This window comes from Asterias rubens, chromosome 21, assembly GCF_902459465.1.
Source record: "Asterias rubens chromosome 21, eAstRub1.3, whole genome shotgun sequence".
NCBI lineage: Eukaryota > Metazoa > Echinodermata > Asteroidea > Forcipulatida > Asteriidae > Asterias > Asterias rubens.
The window spans coordinates 11,158,102-11,178,907 of NC_047082.1; the positions used below are offsets into that span (position 1 = coordinate 11,158,102).

General features: G+C 40.1%; 1 protein-coding gene across 2 annotated transcripts in view; it reads left to right on the plus strand.

Moving 5' to 3' along the window:
* LOC117304721 (serine/threonine-protein kinase Sgk1-like) overlaps positions 1-20,244 on the plus strand; it is a 77,925-nt gene extending 57,681 nt beyond the window's left edge. For both annotated transcript variants that reach the window (XM_033789322.1, XM_033789323.1), the window contains 10 exons: positions 7,029-7,112; positions 7,873-8,021; positions 9,087-9,227; positions 11,506-11,647; positions 12,940-13,184; positions 14,035-14,158; positions 15,527-15,622; positions 17,090-17,197; positions 18,326-18,466; positions 19,756-20,244. In XM_033789322.1, coding sequence (XP_033645213.1) covers positions 7,029-7,112; positions 7,873-8,021; positions 9,087-9,227; positions 11,506-11,647; positions 12,940-13,184; positions 14,035-14,158; positions 15,527-15,622; positions 17,090-17,197; positions 18,326-18,466; positions 19,756-19,926 — 1,401 coding nt within the window. In that variant the 3' untranslated portion in view covers positions 19,927-20,244. The remainder of the gene's footprint in view (positions 1-7,028; positions 7,113-7,872; positions 8,022-9,086; positions 9,228-11,505; positions 11,648-12,939; positions 13,185-14,034; positions 14,159-15,526; positions 15,623-17,089; positions 17,198-18,325; positions 18,467-19,755) is intronic.
* The last annotated feature ends 562 nt before the right edge of the window (positions 20,245-20,806 follow it).

Consider the following 20,806-nt stretch of genomic DNA (forward strand, 5'->3'; position numbering starts at 1 on the left):
CATGCAATTGGTATATGAACCTAAAAGTTTGCATAAATCCAATGATAAAATGTTCGGCTCGTACATTCTATCCACGAATCTACACTTTCTCATCCATTCTCCTAGACATGTATGAACCTAAAAGTGTGCATAAATCCAATGATAAAATGTTTGGCTCGTACATTCTATCCCTGAATCTACACTTTCTGTATGAACCTAAAAGTGTGCATAAGTTCAATGATAACATGTCAGGTACTGTTATATTCAAATGGCGTGTACCTGACCTCACATAAAGACAGTACTAATCTTTCACTGAGAGGATAAAGTGTTAAGCAGGTGGCGGCAGTATCAATCTATTTATGGCTTAATCTGATAATAATGTTATTCATAAGGCAGTATTCACATGTCTACATACAGGTGTGCAGGGCTTGAGTTTGGGAGGCAATTAAAGACTGCACAGTGCTTTCTCCAGAAGACGATCAGAGCAAGCTGATTGAAACGTCGAGTTGAAACCAACAGTTGTTTTCAGACATGTCAGAACCACCCCATCTCATTTAGAGATTATCATTACATTACCGAAAACCTTTCTACAAGTAAATAAACCTGCAGGGCTTTTTTGTAGCTCAACTTTTTTACGGGACCATTATTTATTATACAAGACTAGATTTAAAATGAGTTGTACGAGCACTGAGAGAGAAGATAAAATTTGTACCTGATACGTTGTCAACATTATTTTACTAGAAAATACTTAAAGACACTGGACACTATTGGTAATTGTCAAAGACTAGTCTTCACAGTTGGTGTATCTCAACATGCGTAAAATAACAAACCTGTGAAAATTTGAGCTCAATTGGACGTCGAAGTTGCGAGATAATAATGAAAGAAAAAAACACCCTTGTCACAGGATGTTGTGTGCTTTCAGATGTCTGATTTCGAGACCTCAAATTCTAAATCTGAGGTCTTGAAATCAAATTTGTGGAAAACTACTTCCTACCTCACTTCAGAGTGAGCCGTTTCTCACAATGTTTTATACTATCAACCTCTCCCAATTACTCGTCACCAAGTAAGGTTTTATGCTAACAATTAATTGTGAGTAATTACCAGTAGTGTCCACTGCCTTTAACGATGAGTAACTACAGTTATTAGTCATTTGAAAAACACCAGACCACTTGGGGGGGGGGGGGGGGGGGGGGGGTCCAGTTGTGATTTTAATTGCCCAATGCTGAAAGCATTGGCCTTGTGAGGCCTGCAGTCCAGGGTTAATTTTTGAGCCTCGGAAGGCCACCCTTAGATCTTCGTTAGGGTCTGACATTTGGTACAAATATCCAGTACTGACACCTTTTGTTTCTTGGGAAGGCAAGGCAGTTCGTAGGGTTCTCTAAGATTTAAATCGAGTTTTGCACTGTAACATTTCAAAGGAGACATTATGAGTCGCCCCTTAATTTTTTTTTTAGTGGCTGACCAGCAGAACCAGTTAGCTTGTCATTTCACTGGTCCATCGACTTTTTCACTAGTCAATGTTTCAAATAAAATAAGGATGCTTTTCCACACGGAACAAGCCAGTCTGACCACTTTGAATGAACTTTGATCGGTCCTCTGATGTTTTAAACTGGCATATGGCCAGAAGGGAGAAACCAATGAAATGATCAGGTGCTTGCTGAAGTATTCAACTACGCTAACCCTTGGCTTGACTAGGGATAAAGGAATCAGTATGATTGATCCAAGCTTACTCGATCCTGTAAATCTAACCGTTGATCAAGTACATGTACAAGGAGAGGAAATAGATGACAAGACACGTTTTCATCTTCCTTTGACGAGAGCGCTGGAGTGTCGCTCTTTCCTGTCTATTTTTTTTTTTCTTTATTTTTCTTGGCTATTTTGGCAATCTTGATGGTCATGTTGTATTAGATAGGCCTATCTGCTCTAAAATGGCAAAGGTTGTGGGTTAGAATCCCACCCAAGTAATTACTAATATGCCTGTGGATTTTTAACTTTCACAGGTCCTGGAAAGGACTGACAGTGTATTCATTTTAGGTTAGTGGAAGTGTCATGGCCGAGCGGTTAAGAGCACCGAATTCAAACTCTGGTGTTTCTGATCAGCAGAGTGTGGGTTCGAATCCCACTTCGTGTGACAAGGGTGTTTTTTTCTTTCATTATTATCTCGCAACTTTGACGATCAATTGAGCTCAAATTTTCGCAGGTTTGTTATTTTATGCTTATGTTGAGATACACCAAGTAGTAAGACTGGTCTTTGACAATGACCAATAGTGTCCAGTGTCTTTAAAGTGCAATGTGTGATAAACAATCTGAAATAATGTATCTTCAGGATGCCACACCCTGATGCAGTTGTGAAGACTCCGTAACAACAATTTTCTTAGAGGCAGCTTTAACATTTCCTCGTTGACTGAGACAGTAGCAAATTGCTCCTAATTGATTTACAGTAATTTCCTTCAAGAATTATGTCGCTCAAATTAGGTTCATAGAACGTAATGGGGTTGTCTCTTCTTCAATCTATGTCTATTGTTCCCACTTGCTCCGAGCTCGGAGAATAAATTTGTGTGTCTGAGTTTTTGAATTGGATAGTAGTGAGAATGTAGGCCTCGCACAGCGAGTTTATAAATATTGCCGGAAGTGCCTTGGGCGTGTGTTTCAAGATGATATGAACTGAAGTGTGTATTAACAACAAACAGGAAAACTGTCTCCAGCTCTTTTCAACTTGGCCCAATTTTGTAAAGCTGCTATTACTAGAACATCAAAACAAAAGTAAAAGTTGTTTGATCTATGAAACACTCTTATGCTTAGAATTGACCCCTTGCACGCGCGTATCACACACGGCGATCAATGCCACGCTCACCATGTTGGTGGGCAGTTAGGTTTACGTGTAATAACGCTGCGTCGCTGCACACTTTACTGCATAACGCGCAGCATAGAGTTATATATAAAAACGCACGGTGAAATTGCCCACCAGTATGGCGCATTCAAGATTTTTCTGCTGATGACGTCAGGTGAAATGGGTCAATAGGAGTGAGGAGTTGTCATTTAACATGCTGTTGTGGCTTACTCTTTTTGTCAGTCGTCTTGCTCTCATTTTACTCTCAAAAATAGGTCTGTTCTTGGCAATTTTCTTGATGTACATATAAACACATCTGAATGTTTTTTCTTAGGTTTAGGGTTAGGGTTAGGGTTAGACACTGTAAAAGATGCCTAATCTGACAGGGCCCCATTAGATTTATTCTATTAGATGTTTTCCGACAGGACCCTATCAGGTATTCCACATTGTTTGATGACGGTATAATGAATAGACAAAATTGAAACTGAAAGTGTAGGTTTGTCAACTTTATGCTTTTACCATTTTTCCAGGGAAATACTGTTTCAGTTCTTGGCTTATTTGTGTCTCTTATAAAACAGAAACCTTATTCAATGGTTTCTTAAAAACGTGACAACCTTATTTGTTGCCCTCAGTTTTCACAGGAAACGTGAATGACGTGTGTGTGTGTGTGTGTGTGTTTTCTCGAAACCTATCCAAATCTAGCATCTTTCTTAAAATACATTCTTTGTGATTGCTTGGAAACCACACCTTTACAGGGATGGCTTCGCAGTTTTCTTGGTGTAATTAATGATAGTCCTATTGTAAGAAAATTGTTTGTTCGCCAGCAATGAGGTACCAGCCACATATTGTACACATGGCATGGTAGTTTGGCTGGTACCCTTTTTCTGGTAAGTAAAATTTTGTTGCGCTCACTGCTTCTTTTTGTGCTTATAAGCAGTGCTATGATGTTTAGGCCCAGTACTGTGTTTTGATGGGCATCTCATCCAACGGTGTACCTTGTGTTTGCTTTAAAGCCATTGGACACTTTCGGTACAGAAAAAAAAAAAAAAAGTTCACAGATTTGCAAACAATTTACAGGGTTTACTGAAGGTAATGGTAAAAGATTTCTCTTGAGATATTATTCCATGAAATGCTTTACTTTTTGAGAAAACGATAAAATAATATCAATTCTCGATAGCGAGAATTACGGATTTATAGTAAACACATGTCATGACACGGCGAAATGTGCGGAAACAAGAGCAGGTTTTCCCGATATTTTCTCCCCACTCCGATGACCGATTGAGCCTTTATAATTTTCACAGGTTTGTTATTTTATGTATAAGTTTTGATACACGAATTGTGGATCTTGGACAATACCGTTTACCCAAAGTGTCTAATGGCTTTAACTGTAATATCTAGAAATAGCTGTCCTAAGTGGGGATCTATCTAGATGCAATCCAAAACAGCTGGCTCTTGTTATAAATGTCAGGAGTAGGCAATGGAAGGCATGGAGATAGAAGACAACCCGTAATAATAAGGCTGTAATCATGAAATGCCAATAGTCTAGGGAAACTGTCATATGCAAGGAGTCTTGCGGAACATGATCGGATTTCATAAGCGTTGATGGCAGTAAGGCACGGTGGAATATGGATTGGGACCTCAGAAATAGATTTTTTTATGATATTTGTTCAGGAGAAGATGAGTGTGCTTCCAGCGTAGAATTTTTTTAAATCTTTATTGATCAGCTTTTTAGGTTGTGTGACTGTGACGTTTTGTGCGAGTAAAGAGAACTAAATGCAGTTCAGGGTTCATTGAGATTGACATGAAGTATAAAAGATGTTTTAGTAAGAAACTATAAATAAGGGAATAAAAGGGTAGTGACAAGTTCTTAAACAGCCGTTTAAATCAGCAGGGTCGTTGCTGTGTGATAACGGTCTGATCTGAGCCGAAGGCGAGGGCCTTTATCACACGGCAACGATAATGCCCTTTTTATGCCCTTTTATTAAAAAACGTTTAAAAAAATACAATTATAGACACTTTGACAATTGAAAATTGGAGGTTTGAAATATTTTTTTCAACATCTTTGTGAAGAATATGTTTGATGCGCGTAGGTTGTGTGTATGTGCGCTTGCTTAGAAATAGATTATGCGCTGTTACTAATAGCTATGAATTGCGTACCGCGTGATAATCTTGCGTGCCCGAAGCCAGCAGGTTATAAACACCTCCAGCTGGTCATTATCAACCGTTTAAACACCCCCACGTGACGCGCTCTCCACCAATTGGAGTAGAGAAACTGTCTGGGGTGTTTATGAATAAAAAGTAAACTTGAGGGTACATTTACAACCATGTGTGAATCTCTTTTGTGGGAGTGTTGGCTCTGAAAAGAGCCTGTAAAGTTGCGATGTTTCAAATAGGAAACTCTGCTCGTCTTCCAAAGATGTTTTGTTCGTTTTGGGAAAAAGGGAAAAAAGCGGGTTTTGTTTTTTTGTTTTCTCAGTAGGTAAACATATTTTGCATTCAGGCTTTTAAAGCGAGACATATGAAAGGTTTCACTGAGTGCGACTTTGTAAAAATGGTTTCACAACGACTGATGCAATGAGTTTGTAGGGGTTCTAGGTCCAGAGACTGGGAATTTTTTCAGGGGGAAAAAACTTCAGCAAAATGTTTTATTCGCGATGTCAACATGTCGCTCTTGAAGATGATCACGTGTCGTAATCAAAGCTGTAGATTTTGTATGGACAGTAACATTGATCAGTGTTCATTTTTCAAAAATATGAAATGGAATTTTAATTAACACACGAGAGGTCGATGGGTTTTTGTGGAGTTTCAAAGAATGTATTCAATGGCTCAAATTTAATGGGATTATCTCATTTAGGAACTATAGACGTACTTCTGCAGAATTAATTAGTGATGTTATAGCGTGATAATCAACTCGCCATGGGGTCCATTTGGATGTTCTGTCTGCTTTTTGAGACCTTGTTCATGTATCTTCTTACATTCCATGATTCACAGCCACAAATCTGAGCATTTCAGAGATTCCAGAGTCGGCAAGCTCAGAATAGTACATCCCATTGAGCCACAAAATAATGACCAACCGTTCATTAAAACAAGAGGACACAATTGGGAGTTACACGTTACCTCCGTAAAGGCACGTTTTCCCAGGAAGGCCTTTTTTTCCTGAACCTGTTCCTGTTGTTGGTCTTTGTACGTTAGGTAAAACAAAGCAGGTCATAAAAGTAATGTCCGGGTAGTAATGTCAATTGTACAGCTGTTGGCAAAAAGTTAAGGAAAATCCAAATTTGTTATAGGCTTTAAAAAATGCCTGTCTGTCAGAAAAAAACGCTTGGATACAGATGTCATCCAAAGTGTGAAAGGGTTCATTTGTGACGTGTCGTCACCTACTACATGTAGTTCGCTGACTATGTAGTTCACGGGACCAAAGCTCTTGTGTTGAGTTTACTCCAAGTTGTCCGCCTGTCTATTTCAGGGTTGAAAAGTATCACTTAAAATGTATCATGAAAAAGCGGGTGGACTAGAAAAATGACTAGCTTAACAAGTCCTGGGCCCAATTTCATGGCTCTGCTTACCATAAGCACAGCATCAGCGCTTAGGGAAGCAGGGAATTCTGTGCTTACCGCAAGCGTATTTCACGGGTTAGCCGCTAATTTAGGCTTCTGCGCGTGCGTACTCCGCGCTACTAGGCATTCTACGCTTACATGGCTAACGCAGAAATTCAGCGCTAGCAGGTAAGCGGGGAGTCGTGATCATAAGCGCAGAATTCGACGGTAAGCAGAGCCATGAAGTAGGGCCCTGCTGGCCACCAGTCACTGAAAAAGTTATGGGCAAACCCTACAGAGGCAGTAGGAGATTGTTTAGTGTGGTATTCTTCATTGGTACATTCATTGCAAACATTAACCAGATTAATGGTTCTGCTATCTGTACAGTTGAGCCGGCAAAACAAAATTCTAAAGACACATCACACCAGCTTATGCACATTGTGTGGATGGGATGGCTTAATTTTATAAGTGCTTAGTGAGAGTGTTTTCGAAGATATCTAATGAGTTGCTGGAAATCACACTACCGGGTAAGGCATTCCAGTCCTTGATGGTGGCCGGGAAAAAACTGCTGCCGTAGATTTTACTAAACAACGAACTGAGACATTTTTTCAGCAGTGGAATGGAACTTTTCATGTTTTTTTCTATGATTTATGACGATGTTTCTTGGTTTCTTTGATTTCTAGGTATATAAAGTTGTTGTGGTAACAGGCGGAAAGACGTGGTTCATCTTCAGACGATACAATGAATTCCACAAACTCTATGAAATGGTGAGTTCATTAGGAAGGAAAGCTCCATTAAAAAAACTATCGAGTTTGGCCACAAAAACTCAAAAAATGTACACTGAGTGGGTGTGTTTACATTTAATTACTTGGGTCATTAAAGGCACTGGACACTATTGGTGGTTACTCAAAATAGCTGTTAGTATAAAAACTTACTTGGTAACAAGCAAGGGAGAGCTGCAGATAGTATAAAACTTTGTGAGAAATGGCTCCCTCTGAAGTAACGTAGTTTTTGAGAAAGAAGTAATTTTCCACTTAAATATTTTATAATTGATTTTGAGACCTCAGAATTAGACTTTGAGGTCCCGAAATCAAGCATCTGAAAGCACACAACTTTAAGCCTCTTGTTTTTAATAGCGCTCTCCCTTATGTTTTGGAAGTGATTTCTTTTTATGTATTTGTTTAAGGGATTCATCTGCAAGGGCTTTGTTGCCATGTGGTGGCTGAGCGGTTAAGAACACTGAATTCTAATCAGCAGAGTTTGGGTTCGAGTCTTGGTCGTGACACTTGTGTCCTGAAGCAAAGCAAGACACTTAACACCATTTTTGCTGCGTCCTTCGGATGGGACTTCAAGCGGTTTTGAAATGCACAAAGAAAGAATCCAGTTACACTTAATGCTACGAGAAGGGGTCTGCCCCGGTGTGTTTGGCAGTGGCTGCTGAAAGCGCCACCGCACCTTGTGTAAGATTTTTTCAGATGTTGAAAATATTAACTTTTGTAACCAAACTGTTGTTGTTTCTGTGTTCAGCTTAAGAAGAAGTTTCCAGAGGCTGACTTTAAACTTCCGGGAAAGAAGCTTTTTGGAAATAACTTTGACCCTGAGTTCATACGTCAACGACGAGAAGGTCTCCACGACTTCATCCAAAAGATAATCACTAATCCCAAGATCCTTCAGCTGTAAGTACAGAGGCATTTATTGAAAATCATTTTCAAAAGTGGACTGTTAATATAAATGGTTTATTGCTAAAAAAATTCACATTGCAGGCAGAAAAGGCTGATTTGCATGACATTGACCTTATTTAAGCACACAACTAAATCTGAGGTCTCGAAATCAAATTCTTGGCAAAATAACTTCTTTCTCGAAAACTACGTCACTTCAGAGGGAGCCGTTTCTCACAATGTTTTATACTATCAACATCTCCCTATTACTCATAACCAAGTAAGGTTTTATGCTAATAATTATTTTTTGAGTAATTACAAATAGTGTCCACTGCCTTTAAAAACAATCAAGTTTACTAATCTCAAGACCTTTACCCATAAGTGAGAGTCGGTCCATACTACTAATCCTAAGATTCTGGAGTTGTAATTACGGAGACATTTATTAAAAAATCAATCCCAAAAGTGGGTTGTAGGTCCTCAAGCTGTTTGTCACATTGTGGTTATCCCAACCGGTTAATTTTACTAATCTCAAGATGTTTACCCATATGTAGTAGTCAGTCTGTAATATAAACTGTAGGATTAGATTTTTTGTATTCAATAGTCCTGGTTTTATGCTGCGCTACTAATAAACTGTTTTTAAGTATCGTAAATCATCTGCAGTTGAAGTGTCGTGGCAGAGCGGTTAAGAACACCGAATTCAAACTCTGGTGTTTCTGATCAGCAGTGTGTGGGTTCGATCCCCAGCCGTGACACTTGTGTCCTTAAGCAAGACACTTAGCCATTGCTTCGTCCTTCGGATGGGACGTAAAGCTGTTGGTCCCATGTGTTGTGTAACGCATGTATAAAAGAACCCAGTGCACTTATCGAAACGAGAAGGGGTTCGCCCCGGTGTTCCTGGCTGTGGCTGCTTAATGCGCCGTAGCACCTTGTAAACCCTTATTAGGTGCTGAATAATTGGGTCTCAGAATCCATCACTGCAATAACCTATCTTTCTGAAAGTTTGTATAAACTCTGCGCCTTAAGTACCTTATTTGGTAGAAACACGTGCTATATAAGACTTCAATATTATTATTATTATTACAGGACCGATGTACAAAGCTTCTTGTCCCTAGATGACCCTCGAAACAACTCGGACAACAACGTCATCGATGAGAACAACACAGAATATTTTAGCGATCCGAAAGATCCCAATACAATCAACCTGGGTCCATCTGCAAATCCATCGTAAGTCTTTACACCTCCTGGTTTATTTCGGGTTTAAAGGAACGTTACAGAATTGGTGAGAAACCAAAATCGTGAAGATCACAGATTTGAGAAAACATTAAAACAATTATCAATTCTCGATATCGAGAATAACGGATTTATTTTAAACACATGTAATGACACGGCAAAACGTGCGAAAACAAGGTAGGGTTTTCCCGTTATTTTCTCCCGACTCCGATGACCGATCGAGCCTAAATTTTCACAGGTTTGTTATTTTATATATAAGTTGTGATACATGAAGTGTGGGCCTTTGGACAATACTGTTTACCGATGTTGTGCGATTGGCTAGTGATTTTTGAGGCACTGCATAGTGATATAAATTTATATTTGCAATGTGGTAACACCATGTGTGTCTACTTTGCTAGTTCTTTTGAGAACTCCTCTACTACTTTGGAGTAGATTGTTTTTAATTCAGGAGACTTCTCAGTACTGAAAAGTGCTGTCCTGCTTATTAATTGCCAACTGGGTGGAAATTTATCTGTTAACAGTTAGAGTGCATTCAAAGGAGATTATCCCCTGGGTGATAAATATAACTGTTGGGGATTAACACATCAATCAATGGGGATTAGGGAGAAGGTTGCATACTATCTCTGAGGTCGTTCACACGCCGTACTAAAGTTGGTCTAAGGGTACGTTCAGACGTGGGGTTAAACTAGTCCTTAATCCGAGCACCGCGGGTGTCCAAAAGATAAACATGACTTAGTCCAAAATTGGCTTGCGTTCACACAGTGAGTTTATTCTGGTCAAGCGGACTAAACTAGCCCACGATGTTGATTATTGGGTCATGCATCGGCGAACCTTACCATTGCTGGTTCCGGTTTGTTACATTGTCCATGCGTTTTCCACAGGGTTTCGATCCGCTATCGTTTCTATGAACCTCATGGTCATTATGTATTCCATCATTAAAGACGGCAAAATCACTTCATATCCTTGCTTGGCCCCAGCACAAACGCAATTCTATTGTGCCCGCTGAAGTTTCCGTTCCGCACTGCCCTCGATGAACGAAACATTTACACGTTGTTGTTGAAAGCTTCAAATTATTTTCGAGTGTGAACTTTTGTAAATATATCACAACTTGGTCATTAAGAAGTCGTAGCCTACACACATTCTCATGTTACGTTAAAAATTGTTTTTCAATTCAACATTAGTCTGCTACTCGTATAACTGTTACGTAAAGTTGTTGAGGGCAGGAACCAGATACAACCTAGTTTTCGAACCCAAACTTTGGTCTTAATTGTCGATCCCGTGTGTGTAGCGTAGCTGTGATTAGATGCCACTTTCTTCAAAGCAAAACCCGTTCGTTATCATAAAGTAGCGTTGCACACAGAAAAGTGAATTTAAAAACTAAATAGTGCTACTAAAAATGAGAACTTGTTTTCGTGCGACGTCCATTTCAAACATTTTCGGCGAAGGGGAATACCGGGGCCCCAACACTTAATGGTAACATAAAGGGAAGGCAGCGGAGAGACGCAAGGAGATATTATGTAGCTCCATGGATTCATGAAGACACCACCCAATACTCGCTGCCGATCCATCCATACACGTGGAATGACGTCACCTTTGTTGCCGCGGTCATTTGGGCTAAAATAGACCGGAAGTAGCAGGTCAGTTGCGTTCCAACGATGGTTTACTGGGCCTCGCAGCGGGGGGTTGGTCGTAAAACCTGGGCTAAGTTAGTCTAGTCCACCAATTTTTTTGGTTTAGTTTAGCCCAGCTCAGTGGGTCAAATTAACCCTCGCGGACCAGAATATTGCGTTCACACGCAGGGTTAGTTTAGCACTTTTGGATTAAGGACTAGTTTAACCCCACGTCTGAACGTACCCTAAGTCCACTAAGACCGGTTCGGGTTCAACTTTTGTGCGTGTGAACGCAAATAAAGTTAGACCGGATCGGGTCTAAACCCCAAAACTTAAACCGTCCAGCGAGGCGGTCTAAGTCTAAACCAGTTCGGGTTTATCTTTTAACACTGCGTGTGGACAGAATGACATCCGGTTTTAACTCACAACGGACGACCCATTGTGTGGTTCACTGACACGCCTGAGACCCGGAGTGCTTTTATACGGTTTCTGTTGCCTCTGATGCCGAAAAGCACCGAGTATTTATATTACTTTCTTGCAGCTTACCGAGTTGGCGAAACTCTCTCGATCGGTGTACGCAGTTTAACACAGGCCCACGCCCATGATTTATTAAATTCTGAAACAAAATTATATTTTCCCTTGTTTAAATTAATTGTTTTCAGAGCACGACCAAGTGACTTTGACTTTCTGAAGGTAATCGGCAAGGGAAGTTTTGGTAAAGTGCTTCTAGCTAAACACAAACACATGGATAAGGTTTACGCTGTGAAGGTGTTGGAGAAGAAGGCTATCATGCAAAGAAATGAAGTGAGTAGATGACCATTATAGTTTTCTTTTTTACCCTCACACCGATGTGTATTATAAACCTTTTTGATTTTTGGGGGTTGAACAAAGAATTGACTAGAGTGGGATTCGAACCAACGACCTCCGGATTAACGTGCCGGTGCTCTACCAACTGAGCTATCTAGCCCTATATTGGCGGTGTCCCTATTTTGTCAATATCTTTGTTCGGGGGTGCCAGTCAGAAGCCATACAACCGTTAACTGCTGTGTAGCCAGGGATCAAACCCAAATTACAATACAACCTGGGAAGCGGCAGCCAGGGGATCACCTTAAGGGGATGCGACTTTTTGTTTCAGATATCAATATAAATCACAAGGGAAACTGACTGGGTAAATCAAACCTTTTTGCAGACGCAATGCTAGCCTACAACACTATCCTACAACACTATTAAGTGTGGGCGAATTTGTTTGGAAATACCCAAACCAAACAGTGCATTCATATTGTTTCCACCATGTCTCAAAAAGGCTTATTCAGCACTGTATACTCAGTACTTTTTCCGAGTTCTGTGGGGAAAAAAACACAGGCAAATCAATCTTGTGGGATTCAAACTCATGACCTTTGCATTGCCAGAGAAGATGTCTTTCCAATTGACCTCTGAGTCCACTTGACCTCTGAGCTGGCCCAATGGCTCGAGGCAGTACGAATCCTTAGCAGCAGGTACCGCAGCAATTTTTAATAGATGTTACTTTTGTTTTGGTATGGGAGATGAAGAATACAGTTGTATCCGTGAGTAAGATGCTTTACCATATTTCATCCCACTTTAAATTGTCATATTTTTTGTCATCATACACTTCTTGTTTCAGCGCTTAGAAACCTGGTATTAAGCGCTATATAAATGCATGTTATTATTATAATTGCTTTGTGTTTTGGATGAGACATTAAGTCATACCAGGATTGGTAGTGTACATTAAAGAACTTGAAGCACTTATCGTGGAAGTGCATGGGTTAGCCCTGGTGTTGCTGGTTTACATTGCAAGGACCCTTGTTTACAGGTTCCCTCAGGCTTTTAAGAGTGATTTATTAGTTCACTTATGAGGCATCTTTGGTTTTATTATCATAAATTTATGATAATAATATAATAAAAACAATTGAGAGACACGGGAACGGAGGCCGTTTCTCTGTATGAAAAGCATGAGCATTCATTAAAATACACCAAAATAAATGTGCCCTTTCCTGCTCAATCACGAAGTTGGATCAGAGACTTGAACACTGAGGGCGCACTAACAATAACGACCACATGTTTTTCTTTTTTGACAGCAAAAACACATCATGGCAGAGAGAAGCGTCCTACTGAAGAACCTCAAACATCCATTCCTGGTCTCACTCCATTACTCTTTCCAAACACCGGACAAACTCTACTTTGTCCTGGACTACGTCAACGGCGGGGAGCTGTTCTTTCACCTGCAAAGAGAAAGGTCTTTCCCGGAGCCGAGAGCTCGGTTCTACACCGCTGAAATTGCCAGCGCAATCGGTTACCTTCACTCGCTGGATATCATTTACAGGTACATGCACTTGCAAAATGGGGCGGTTAGGTTGCCGTAATAATAATAAGAAAATCAATGTGTGGTGAAGAGGTTTTCAACTAGTGGTTTAATCCCAACGAGGCCTGGTTCTTGATAATTTTACTGAGACGAGACGATTCAACACACTTTGGTTCCCAGTCATAAATACCTTTTCGGTCAAAAAGTAAAATTAATGCAAAAATTATAATTGTTCAATGATTTCTTTCTACACAACACCCCTCCAGCTATAAAATGGTAAGGCCCTCCGCGCCCTCGGGAAAAACTGGCATCATTGGACCTTTGTTGTCGCTCAGGCTTGTGTGGCAACAGAAGGTAGTGGTATCTGGCCTTGCCTTCCACCTCGGGGACCCAAGTTCAAATCCCACTGGATACCTAAGCTGCTAAGAGCTGCTAAGCACAAAAATTTGCTTAGCATGAAATTTATTCCTTGATAAAAAACAGGTTTACCAACCAAACTTCTATTTGTTTCATATTGCAATTGTTACTGATATTCAGCTGTTGTTTGCTTATCCTGAAAAACATGTGGAAATTTGGTTGGTAATCCTGTTTCTATCAAGGAAGAAATTTCATGCTTAGCAAATTTTTGTGCTTAGCTGCTCTATGAAATTGGGCCCAGATTGCATAGGTTTTCTTTTGAATAATTCGCTTGAGTTTTCTGACTTTTTTTCAGGTATCAATTGTTATAAACCACAAAGGAAACTGACTGGGTAAATTTTAAATGATTTGGAGTTAAAGTATTGTTAACTAGTGCCGGACTCGAACCATCAACCTCGGGATTGGTGAATAATTTATTCATTATTTGTTTGTTTCTAATTGATTGTCTTTTCAGAGATCTGAAACCGGAGAATATCCTTCTTGACAGTATAGGCCACGTCGTGATGACAGACTTTGGGCTGTGTAAGGAGGGAATTGCAGCAAAGGGTACTACATCAACATTCTGTGGAACACCAGAGGTATTACAAATTTTTATATAGCGCATTTCACAATAACTGTGTCAATGTGCTTTACATTAGTGCCTTGGTTACTGGGCCAATAACATCCTTTTAATCTTTCTCAGCTCCCTGGGGAGTATACAACCCCGGCAACCGTAGCGCTCCAAAGGCTTTTCCATACACAATATCAACCTCTACCCTCGCAGGTACCCATTTATATTATACCCCTGGTATAACTCGCTCTTCAAAAATATTCAAAATTTGAGCCATAAGAAAACTGTATCTTTTTATTGGCTGATCTGTTTTGGGGGGGTAGTTGTTTTTGGAAGAAAGCTACTTTCACGGCTAACAATTTTACGTGTCCATCTAGTGTGAAACAGACTGAAGTATCACAAAGCTTAATCAAGTGAAACAGCCTCTGCACTTCCAAAGTACACATGCACATTTGTCATTTCTGAAATATATTCACCCCACACATGGCCAGCACAACTGGCTTTATGACAAGCCATAATCTTCTTAAGTCACCACAGACCCACGCCACCGGTATCCCCACAAGGGGTTATTTGCAGCTTCTCTAGCCTTCATCCACGGCTTTGTATCCCCCCTCTAGCCTACCATGGCTTCTGGTTTCAGACCACTCAGGATCTCTACGTTAGAGTGTGGGTTACGATGTTTGCGCTAGTAATCCACATAGATTGACATTTGGCTGCTGCCTAAGCCAAGCCGGACTATCGGGTTCAACTCCAATGCACTTGGCCATTTTTTTTTTCTTTCTTGTTTGCTCTTGTTACGTTTGCATTTGGTATGCACCGTAGACTCCATTAATAGATCCATGAATGCTTTCATGCTGACGTAGATGTGTCTTGTTTACTTTGTGGTAAAAGTATTAGCAGAAACACAATCTAGAGATTCTATGAAATGTTCATTTTAATCGACACACGCAAAAAAAAAGTTGGTCTGGCCAATTTAAAAGGGCTCAATTTTATAAAGCTTGGTCTCGCCAATTTAAAAGGGCTCAATTTTATAAAGCTTTTTAAGCAGGAAATGAAGCTTAGCAAATTTCTTTGACAAGCAAAACATGAGTTGGGAACCATTGACAACTGTGAAAACACAATAAAATGTTTTGCTTATAACATGTTTTAAGCGAAGACTGATTAATCTTTTTTTCCTAATCTGTCAGCTTTTTCATTAGTTCACGTTTTATAACTTTCCAGTGGATTTTTAGCTGGTCCTCAGCTGTTTCAACTACCGTTTGCTCAGCCTGTCACTATGACTAGAGTACACTTCTCCAGCACTTTAATTAAAGATTCGTAAGTTCCAAGCTTTGCATTCTTCACTTGTTCATCCATCTCTAACTGCTTTCTTGTTTTTTTATGATCTCTTCTTCAGTATCTTGCCCCAGAAGTCTTGAAGAAGCAGGAGTACGACCGTAGTGTCGACTGGTGGTGCTTAGGAGCTGTACTCTATGAAATGCTCTCCGGATTGGTAAGAAATCTAACGAATCAGTGTCTTTTCTCATTAGTGGCACAACCAGGATTTTTGGTAAAGCTGTGTTCCCACTGGACTTTTTCTTCCTCTGCCACGGGTAAAGTTACCGTAAATGACTTTGGTGTAAGTCTTCCGTGGACTTTGTTGGCCTGTTAGTTTTACATCAAGGTTGTGGTAAGTTGACAGGGAGGACAGTTTTAACATTTTGTATCCCCATTGGATTTTATGTTGTAACTCTACTGAAAAGTTTGTTGGGGTTGAACAAAGAATTGACTAGAGTGGGATTCGAACCGCCGGCGCTCTACCAACTGAGCTATCTGGCCCTATAAAGTCGCGGTACTTTAGCAAAACAAATCCAATGGGAACACAGCTTTGTAGGTGTAGTGGGAGCATGAAGGAAAATCCTCTTTGAAAAGCTTGGGACTTGTGTCTTGTTTGTCAAGTAGACTCATTTTTTTTTTTAAATAACACAGGCATGGATTTTCATCTACAAAGACGAGTGGGCAAGGCCGTTTTCTTTTTCACAGGGGGATTTTTCCCATTAGTCTAAGGGGAACTTATCAAAGGGCACAAAGGCCAAGAACAAGACCATTGGCTGTAATAAATCCAGGCCTGACAATATGTGGATGTGTCGGGAGGTGTGTTGGGGGTGGGGGAACAATGATGGCCCGGGGAGTGGTTGATTGCTTAGAGCCCCCACCCCTCCCCCTTCTCCTCAAATACCTTGTTCCTGAACATAATAAAATGCTTGCCATTTTTCATACTACAAAGTCATACCTACAATCAAGTTAATTCATATTGTCTCAAATTAAGACTCGAGTTTTTCACAAAATTGAACATGGTACAAAAATGACTAAAGATGTCTGAGATCAAATTTCATTTTGAATTGAATTAACTCCCTCCATATAAAAATATTATCGCCGTATCAAATTTTATGTCAGGGTTTGTCTGAGGGAAGTTCAAATTAAGTATAACTAAGAAAAAGTTGCAAAAATTGTGGTTGCCACCCTAAGAGCACATTACAGAATTGAGAGCACATTTGAGGGGGAAAAGATCATGGATTTACATAAAACGTACAAGGTCTAACGGTGATGAAAAGAGAAAACATCCCTTGCAATGTTTCTGTCTGAAATTTCATATTTGATAATAAATAGTCAAATTTCGTGTTTGGAGTTTATCGCTCAGCGAGTGTTTTATTCATTTTCCTTTTGAATCGATGTCATGCAAAACTTGTAATCGGTTTTGCACAGTTGTTGCGACCCATAAGGCCGATCGATCTCAAACTTCTACAGGTTTGTCAGTTCATGTATATGGTGGATTACATAAAGTGCTTTCACTGCCAGCGAAACCAATTCTGTAATGTTCCTTTAATTTAACTAAGTAAAAGTTAACCAATTGTGGTTGCTACCTCAAAACTTAACTTGGATGTTTTTTTAGTAAATGTTTCTTTGTTGTTTTCTTCAGCCTCCATTTTACAGCCGAGACACCGCCGAGATGTACGATAACATCCTACATAGACCACTTAGAATGAAGAGCAACTTCTCCTCTGCAGCTAAGGGAATTCTAGAAGGGGTGAGTGATCGACAGTTCTTTTAAAAACCCTGACTCCCTTGGGTGACATACACTAGGATCCTTCCTCATGCTAACAAAACCCAACACCATAATGGCAACTCAACACCCAAACTGTTTGACTCTTATTATAGTGATTAGCCTTGGTAGAGCGTAATACGCTTTTACGGAATTATCCACCAACTCCCCTCTCGTCTTCACACAATATTACCTGACTTGCACTGGCTCTCCACCCAACAAAGAGTTAAATATAAACTGTGCCTCATTATTTTCAAGATCCCAAAATTAAGATCGGTAAGGGTTTAAGGCAAGAATTGTTCAAACTCGTTTAATGAAAGAATGCAAGGCCACTTGTAAAAATACAAGCCCACTTTACAATGACTTCAAAGTGAGGGCTAAACTAAACTGATTTGAGCTGTTTTGACCCATATCAACTGCCGCCAAGGGTACATGTATGTTGCCACTTACATTAATCCTTGGACTGAAACAGGGTTACCCCTTCATAGTCTGTAAGGATGTAGACATAGGTATCATCCACAAGGAGCCACCTTCTCCTGGGGCTGAAACAGGGTTACCCCTTCATAGTCTGTAAGGATGTAGACATAGGTATCATCCACAAGGAGCCACCTACTCCTGGGGCTGAAACAGGGTTACCCCTTCATAGTCTGTAAGGATGTAGACATAGGTATCATCCACAAGGAGCCACCTTCTCCTGGGGCTGAAACAGGGTTACCCCTTCATAGTCTGTAAGGATGTAGACATAGGTATCATCCACAAGGAGCCACCTTCTCCTGGGGCTGAAACAGGGTTACCCCTTCATAGTCTGTAAGGATGTAGACATAGGTATCATCCACAAGGAGCCTGACTGGTAGAGCAGAATGCATTACCTTCCAAACTTTTTATATAGCAATTGTGGTGAAGTGCCTTTAATCACGAGTGTCATGACGGGATTCTAACCCACACTCCCACTGCTGATTACACCAGAGCTTGGGTTTGGTGAACTACACGTAGACCACTCGGCATTGCCACGCCAATGTGCACTATTGTTCTCGAACCTTATTTTCTCTCTTGTTTTTCACAATTCCAAAGCTTTCAATTGATTATTTTTTTGCTGTCTTCCTTGGTCACCAGATGCTCCAGAAGGACCGCAAGAAGAGACTCGGCGCCGGTGATCAGGACTTTGAAGTGATTCGTTGCCATGAATTCTTTGAGTCGATAGACTGGGAGCTGCTTGACAACAGAGAGATAACCCCACCGTTCAATCCCAGTGTGGTAAGTTGGGGCTCGTCGGTTTGTGCGTTCAAATAACTGACATTGTTAAAACATTACTTTGGTCACCTTTAAAGGCAGTGGACACTATTGGTAATTACTCAAAATAATTATAAGCATAAAACCTTTCTTGGTGACGAGTAATAGGGAGAGGTTGATGGTTTAAAACATTGTGAGAAACGGCACTCTCTGCAGTGCCATTCTTTCGAGAAAGAAGTAATTTTCCATGAATTTGATTTCGAGACCTCGGGTTTAAAAATTGAGGTCTCAAAATCAACCATCTAAACGCACACAACTTAGTGTGACAAGGGTGTTTTTTCTTTCATTATTATCTCGCAACTCCGATGACCGATTGAGCTCAAATTTTCACAGGTTTGTTATTTTATGCATATGTTGAGATACGCCAACTGTGAAAGCTAGTCTTTGGCAATTACCAATAGTGTCCACTGCCTTTAAGGAAGAATCCAACCAACCAACCAATGTTTGCGGAGACACATTGCAATAATTCCCTTAATGAGCCTTGATGGCTCTAAGAAGACCCAGTGGTTTAACAACTTGATGTTTCAATCATTTTGCTCTGATCTTCTTCCCCTAACAGTTAGCATTTTTGACTAGACAATGTACAGCGAGCTAGTGTTAAAGGAGAACCGTGGAATACTCTCTGTTTGAAATAAGACTTGTACATGTACCTACTCCTATAGAAGGGCTGGTTAAAGGCACTGGACCCTGCAGCAGACTTACCGGGTAAAGCCATTGTTCTCAGAATTATGCGCATGCTCAGAACTACGTAAACAATGGAAATTTACCCGGTAAGTCTGCTGTCACCTAGCGTTGGAAAGTCTCCCATTGACAAGTCCAGATACATAAAAACATCTGACAGACACGCACATTTAAATGTGTACAGATCTTTGCCTACATGCATTCGTACACAAACCTTGAATTTCATCCATAGATAATGTCTACAGCCAACTACTGTAATCTATCAATTGTCAGGCAACTTTGAAGTCTTTCTAGCAAGGAAGTTACCTTGGGACCACCCCAAAATAGACTTTAAGGCAGTGGACACTATTGGTAGTTGTCAAAGACCAGTCTTCTCCCTTTGTGTGTCTAAACATATGCATAAAGTAGCAAACGTGTGAAAATTTGAGCTCAATTGGTCGTCGAAGTTGCGAGATAAAAAACACCCTTGTCACACTAAGTTGTGTGCTCTCAGATGCTTGATTTCGAGACCTCAAAATCTAGTTCTGAGCACATGGCAATACTGAAGAAATTTTTTCCTTGTCTTCTTACAGAGTGACAACATGGACACTAAGAATATTGATCCTGACTTTGTCCGTGAGCCCGTTCCTCAGTCGGTCGGCCGATCCATCGAGTCTCACATGGTCAGTGCGAGCGTTCAAGAGGCTGACTCTGCATTCACTGGCTTCACGTATGTCCCACCCAGCGAGGCGTTGGAAGACTAAACTACTCCGTAAGCTCAAAGCATTCTAACTTTCCTTAAGAAATCTTGATACTCTTTGTAGGACACAAAACACAATGGCCACAGTTTTACATTTAACTCACATGGTTTGAAGATAACGATGGTAAAAAGCTTCCCTAAAAAGTCACAACCATAATTTTGTCTCAGTAAAACAAACATTATTTTAGCAATGTAAAACGTAATAACCAGTTATGGTAATTATACCTTTAACTGGTAAATATGTTTGATGTGCTAAAACTGAGACGGAAGTTATTTTCATGAAGCAATATGAAATAATCTAGTGACAACATTTTAATATTTTAGTGACATTGTCTCAAAAACTACATCACCTCAGCAAGCAATATTTAAGGGAAGCTTTCTGCCATCATTATCTTCAAACTGTGTAAGTTTATTGTTAATCCGTTTACATTGTTTTTTGTGTTACAAAAAGTACCCAGACCCTTTAAATGTAAGCCCGGCAGATTTCCATTGTGATTTGAATCATTGAGTCTAATATTTGTGTAGTGATAACTTTCGGTTTCAAGAAGAACCATAGAAGAACCATTGATTCTGATATTTGGGGAGTGTTATCTTTTGGTTTCAAGTGGAACCCATAGGTTTACAGTAAGCAACTGTGGAAATACTCCACAAAATCCATATTACACACAGATTTACTGACTGTAGAAAATGTCCACCTAGCAGAGACTGGTTACCAGACGGCATGCCATGTCATGAACATTGTAAGACTGGTTCCCTGTTTACCTGTGCTTAAACAAGATGCTTGCTTTATACAAGTCTCTTATAGTGGGCAGAGGATCTCAGAATCTTGCTGGCTGGTTTTGATTTTTTTTATTCTGATCTAATTTAGTCAGAGAAATCAACCT